The sequence below is a fragment of the Oncorhynchus gorbuscha genome, linkage group LG17, assembly GCF_021184085.1.
Source record: "Oncorhynchus gorbuscha isolate QuinsamMale2020 ecotype Even-year linkage group LG17, OgorEven_v1.0, whole genome shotgun sequence".
Classification (NCBI taxonomy): domain Eukaryota; kingdom Metazoa; phylum Chordata; class Actinopteri; order Salmoniformes; family Salmonidae; genus Oncorhynchus; species Oncorhynchus gorbuscha.
The window spans coordinates 46,104,926-46,111,114 of record NC_060189.1 but is presented as its reverse complement, the minus strand read 5'-3'; the positions used below and the strand labels follow the sequence as shown (position 1 = coordinate 46,111,114).

Below are 6,189 nucleotides of genomic sequence, written 5' to 3'. Positions count from 1 at the left end.
GGTACCCTTGCCCAGATCTGTGCCTAGACACAATCCTGCCTCGGGGGCTCTATGGAAAATTCCTTCTACCGCACGGCTTGGTTTTTGCTCTGACATGCATTGTCAACTGTGGTACCTTTCTATAGACAGGTGTGTGCCTTTCCAAATCATGTCTAATCAATTGAATTTACCACAGGTAGACTCCAAGAAAGTTGTAGAAACATCAAGGATGGTCAATTGAAATAGGATGCACCTGAGCTCAATTGAGTCTCACAGCAAAGGGTCTGAATACTTGTGTAAATATTTGTTTTTTTTTATACATTTGCAAAAATAAAATTAACTGTTTGCTTTGTCATTTGATGATTTTTATTTAATCTATTTTAGAATTAGGCTGCAACGTAACTAAATGTGTAAAAAGTCAAGAAAACTTTCCAAATGCACAATCATGTAATCTTTTTTTGGGCTTGTTACATGTTATTAATGTATTTTATATATGGCTCAGGTAGCATCAGGTTTTCATGTTGATCAAAGCTCTAATCAAATCCAGACTTTTTTTTGGCTCATCGCTGAATCTCACACCCCTGACTCGGGAGAGGCAAAGGTCGAGGGCCGTGCGTCCTCCGAAACACAACTCAACCAAGCCCCACCGCCCCATCTTGCCACTTAACCCGGGAGCCAGCTACACCAATGTGACGGCGGAAACACCGTACACCAAGATGGCAGCGTACAATTGTTGGATTACCCATTTTAAATAAACTCAGCATTTTCTAAATTCAAATGCCCCACCTGCAACTGGACATTTTAGAAGATATGCTTGACCGAATCGAGAACGAAGATATTATTGCCAAGGTTGGTCAAATTCGCTGACCTATACCAAACAGTAACTAACCTGTAACTCTCAGTTAAATCACATTGATGTAACAATCTGTATCAACTGCAGGCCTGGAGTTCAGCTGAACAGTCACAGCTCTCCGAGTATGCACTCAGAGGTGTATGAACGACTGATAAGCACTTGATTCAACGGTGGAAAGCATAAACAACTTTTGGGTGTCATGAAAATCAGAGCCACTATGTAGTTCCTCCCTAGTCAGTATCTGGGTCACTTTGTCTGCATTTACACAGGCAGCCCAAGCTCAGATGTCAAAATACCAATTGAAAATGATCAGAATTAGACGGCTTGTCCACAAACATCACCATTTTCAGATCCTCCGGTTCAGACAGTGGAAGTGCAGGACTAATATTGACACACTAAGGGAACAATTGAATTTAACAAGAGAATCTGAAATGTAGTTATGTATATGCAAAAGTTCCATGTCAACGCACAAACCAATTTTTTTAGTCTGGCCCCAGCTTCAGGCACATCAATCAACATGACAGTCATGCAATCTTTTTTCATTACCACAGCACCCAAAAGATGGCCACAGTTGAATGAGAATCCACTCCAGATCATAGCAGTGGGTACCTACATTTATTTACGATTGCCCTTTGGTTTGCGGCAGTCATTAAAACATACCATCACAAGTCTTGTTCTTGACAGGCCTTTACAGATTAGATTTTAGCGTTCCCCGATTATTTAGCAGTTTGAGCCATGGAGCCACTTAGGGATGTGACTGATCACTAGAAATTCAATCAGAATGTGTTTCAGAATTGGACATTCTTTTTGATCTATGAAACAAACACTGAGTAAAGACACCAGAAGCAGAATTTCAGCAAACATTTTTTAATTCAATTCCACATTTCACTTCTGGCTGGACTCAGATTTGGATGTGGAGGCCCTAAGGGAGGAGAGACGGCGCCTTTTGGCGATTTGTTCCTGGCGCTTCTCCTTAGCCTCCTACAAACAAACGAGATGTGTTAGTCTTCCTACGGACTCAAAGTTATTCAATGGCAATGTTGCTGACTTCATGGGTGATATTATACCTATGGACATTTCAATTGTAATATTTTAACCATTTTATGAATCAACTTGCAACCATATCAACTCGCTTGCAATTGTAGGAAAATGGAAAAATGAATGGATTCACAACATTCAGGGCAATTCATACACATTAGAACAGATAATGACTAATATTACAGCTAAATGCCTTAGTGGTCTCCCTTTCCATACCTTCATCCTCTTGGCCAGCAGCTTGGCGTATTCGGAAGCCTCCTCCTTGTTCTTCTGGGTGCGCTGTTTCTTCAGGGCAATGCGGCGGCGCTTGTGCTGGAGCACACGGGGTGTCACCAACCTCTGAATCCTGGGAGCCTTGGTCCTGGGCTTCTTACCTTCAAAAGGTGTGGGAGGAGAGGTGTTACCAGTGGAATTTACTACAAAGCATGAACAAGGGAAAAATAGTTCTGGGTTTCAATGTTTATGAAATGTCTGTCCAGATTAGCGATTGGGAGTTGTAGCTGTTATTCAGTCTAGCCAGTATTCCCAAATGTTGAATAGTTTGGGAATGTTTGACCATTTTGTGCGTGTCAACTCATTTGGCCAACCAACGTTCACATATGACAGACAAAACGTCCCATTCATTTCTAATATGTCCCACACAAAATTACAAGCTAACTCAAATCAGATTTTAGACAATACACTTATTGAATAGCGACTTATTGGGAGAGCATTGCAGTTCAACCAGCCATGGTCAGAGGGTAAGGTTGCATCTAGCAAAGCAGCTCTGCAGTTTCTGTGGCACAACACTGTCCCCCCTTAGAGACTACAGACCAGCCAGAAAGGGTCTACTGGTGTGCCAGACAACTTTCGCACAATTTGGCAAGGAGAAATAATAGGAGTTAAAAATAAAAATCACAGTCAAGAGTTTATGAGCACCAATGAGTTTACCGATCCATTCATTAACAGAACCACTTAGAAGCAGTGCTGGCCTCACCTTCTTTAGTCAGTGGTCTCCTCACAACGTACTGCCTGACATCGTCCTCCTTGGCCAGGTTGAAGAGCTTGCGGATCTTGCTGGCCCTCTTGGGTCCCAAGCGGCGGGGCACGGTGCTGTCGGTCAGGCCGGGGATGTCCTTCTCGCCTGGGAGATGGAGGAAAAATGTATAGCCACTAGATTCAAAACAGTCTACACAGAGTCACCACCCCAATGGTTAACCACATCAAAGCGCTGGCAGGGGAAGCAGACCAGCACTGATGATGTTCAAGTAAGTTTCAATGGTAAATAGTCGTGAAACATGCACATGTCGTTTTTCTTAATACGTTTTGTATTTTTGTATTAGGTATATTTTATGTGTGATGCAGGACTCATCTGTAAAAAATGTTTTTTTTTTTAATCAATAAAAATACAGGCCCTAGTCTCAGTAGGACTTCCCTGTCAAAATAAATGTTTAATAAAAAACATATAACCTTCAAAACAACCAAATATTAAACAGGGAAAGGCTTGGGAGAGCATTGCAGTTCAACCAGCCATGGTCAGAGGGTCAGGTTGCATCTGGTAAAGCAGCTCTGCAGTTTCTGTAGCACAACACTGTCCCCCCTTTGAGGCTAGACCAGCCAGAAAGGGTCTACTAAGGTGTGCCAGAGCAAGTGGTTACCATCATTATAACTCCATACCTTTCTTGATGATAACCAAGTTCAGCACACTGAGGTTGGCATCAACGATGCAGCCACGGACAGACTTGCGTTTGCGCTCTCCTGTCCTACGGGGGCGGTAACAGGAATGGCCCTTGGCAAGCAACAAGCGCACACGGCCGTGGGTCAGCACACCCTGCTTCATGGGGAAGCCCTGCTTGTCATTACCTCCGCTGATGCGCACCATGTAGCCCTGGGAGAGATGTGCCAAAATGAAGAAAAACTTGTTCTGTACAAGGACCTGTTTATCGCACAACAGTTAGACATTTGTTTAGTGGAATTTAAGAGGAAAAGGCTTGGGAGAGCAATGCAGTTCAACCAGCCATGGTCAGAGGGTCAGGTTGCATCTGGTAAAGCAGCTCTGCAGTTTCTGTGGCACAACACTGTCCCCCCTTTGAGGCTACACCAGCCAGAAAGGGTCTACTAAGGTGTGCAAGATCATGTTGAGTTGAACATGAGCAGTATCAACATTCTGTTTCAAGACACTAGGATCCAAGGCATTAAGTTACCCAGTTAGTCAATGAACTTGACATAAAGGGAAGATCACAATCACTAGCTTGGGACTAATTAATTGAACTATATATATGTATATATGTTTTTAAATAACCAGAAGGATCCGAAAACTGAGTAGCTTTCTTAGGGTCCACAGCTTACCTTCCACTCATCTCCCAGGGGATCAGCAGCCACCTCTGTTGCCATACGCTTCTCATAGAAGGTTCGCAGCTTGCGCTCATCATCAACTTCAATGAGCTTCTGACAGCCAGTGGCAGGAAACGAGATATTCAGCTGAGAGACAGACATACAGATCAGTGCTTGTAGATTGACCAGATGTAGCAAGCTTTAGTTGAGGACCTAGACGATCACCTTGCACCTAAGCCACCCATCCATAACAAATTTAGACGAGTCGAATAATGAACTACTACCTAACCACATGCCTGTATGGCGAGAATTGAGTTCAACATGATGCAGCTGTAAACGGGATGCGGGCAATTGGCAGATACTAGCATGTTGGCTAGTTAATGCAATTGGTTTAACTCTTGTTAAGCTAGTTTCCTAGAAACAAGATTAGTTATACAGAGAAATTGATTCTGCAGCTACACTATTTGGAACGATCAAATGACACGTAGTTAAGTGATGTTGGAAGCTAGCTGGCTGGAAGTGGCCTTGAGGGTGACTATGTTGCAACTAACAAACTAGCAACGGATTCGCGAAATATGGACGTGAACAAACCCACATCAAGGATAATATTCGTATCCCCCCCACCCATGAACAGAAGATACTTTGTTGCCGTTATATGAATGACGCCAGGCAAACATGCATGCACACGGACATATTTTCAGGTTCATGTACTAACGTTGTCAGCCATAGCTAGCTAGCTAGCTAACACAATCAATATGCATCCTAAAAGACGATGCAATATCTGACTAAACGAGATACGGATTTATAATATTTGAATGGACTACTTCAATTCGGCCTGGACATTAACAGGGAGAGATTTGTTATTTCGAACATTAGTTGACTTCTCTTACCTTCATTTTCTAAAACTGACTCGACGACAGTCTGCCACCGAAAAGAGACCGGATGTTCGCTTCGCAATCTCACATAGGCAACATAGGCTATCGCGATAACACGTGATGAAGTTACAACGTTGCGTTTTTCTCATACGAATCATTTTTTATTATTACTTTTATCTCACCTTTATTTAACCAGGTAGGCTAGTTGAGAATAAGTTCTCATTTACAACTGCGACCTGGCCAAGACAAAGCAAAGCAGTGCGACACAAACAACAACACAGAGTTACACATGGAATAAACAAGCCTACAATAATACAAAAAGAAACAAATAAAGTCTACAGTGTGTGCAAATGGTGTGCGGAGGTAAGGCAATAACTAGGCCTTAGTAGCAAAGAAATTATAATTGAGCAAATTAACACTGGAGTGGTAGATGTGCAAATTATTATTTATTTTTTTACCTTTATTTAACCAGGCAAGTCAGTTAAGAACAAATTCTTATTTTCAATGACGGCCTGGGAACAGTAGGTTAACTGGTTACTAGTCCAATGCTCTAACCACTAGGCTACCCTGCCGCCCCTGTGTAAGAGGAAATACTGGTGTATTTCAATATGGGGATGAGGTAGGTGGATTGGATGGGCTATTTTACAGATGGGCTATGTACAGCAGCAGCGATCGGTTAGCTGCTCAGATAGATGATAGATGAAAATAAGTCTCCAGCTTCAGTGATTTTTGCAATTCGTTCCAGTCATTGGCAGCAGAGAACTGGAAGGAAAGGCATCCAAAGAGGTGTTGGTTTTGGGGATAACCAGTGAGATATACCTGCGAGAGCAGGTGCTTCATGTGGGTGTTGTTATCGAGACCAGTGAGCTGAGATAAGACAGAGCTTTACCTTGCAAAGACTAAAAGATGATTCATCAGCATTTTAAACTGCATGCATAAATGTAATGAGGAGTTTAATACCCCTAAATGAAACATGTGAATATAAAACTAAATCCTCCATTAACCTGGTCTCTAATAATAACACTTTTTAAACAGGCATGTCAGTTAGGAACAAATTCTTATTTAATTGACAGCCTTCCCCAGCCAAACCTGGTCCAATTGTGCACCACCGTATGGGACTCCCAATTATGG

General features: G+C 42.4%; 1 protein-coding gene across 1 annotated transcript; it reads right to left on the bottom strand.

The window, feature by feature from the left end:
* Positions 1–1,683: 1,683 nt before the first annotated feature.
* Positions 1,684–5,203, bottom strand: LOC124001308 (40S ribosomal protein S6). The gene is made up of 6 exons (XM_046307992.1): positions 5,074–5,203; positions 4,199–4,330; positions 3,527–3,737; positions 2,847–2,993; positions 2,087–2,244; positions 1,684–1,813 (listed from the first exon to the last, which is right to left on the bottom strand). The coding sequence occupies exons 1-6, from the start codon at positions 5,077–5,079 to the stop codon at positions 1,718–1,720; spliced, it is 750 nt and encodes a 249-aa protein (XP_046163948.1). The 5' UTR covers positions 5,080–5,203; the 3' UTR covers positions 1,684–1,717.
* Positions 5,204–6,189: the final 986 nt, after the last annotated feature.

Bases quoted from the DNA above. Each gene is read 5' to 3' on its own strand.
- LOC124001308 (XM_046307992.1), bottom strand. The intron at 3,738-4,198 runs GTAAGCTGTGGA...CATCTCTCCCAG, and splicing joins CCCTGGGAGATGAGTGGAAG to GGCTACATGGTGCGCATCAG. The intron at 1,814-2,086 runs GTATGGAAAGGG...GTTTGTTTGTAG, and splicing joins TGCTGGCCAAGAGGATGAAG to GAGGCTAAGGAGAAGCGCCA.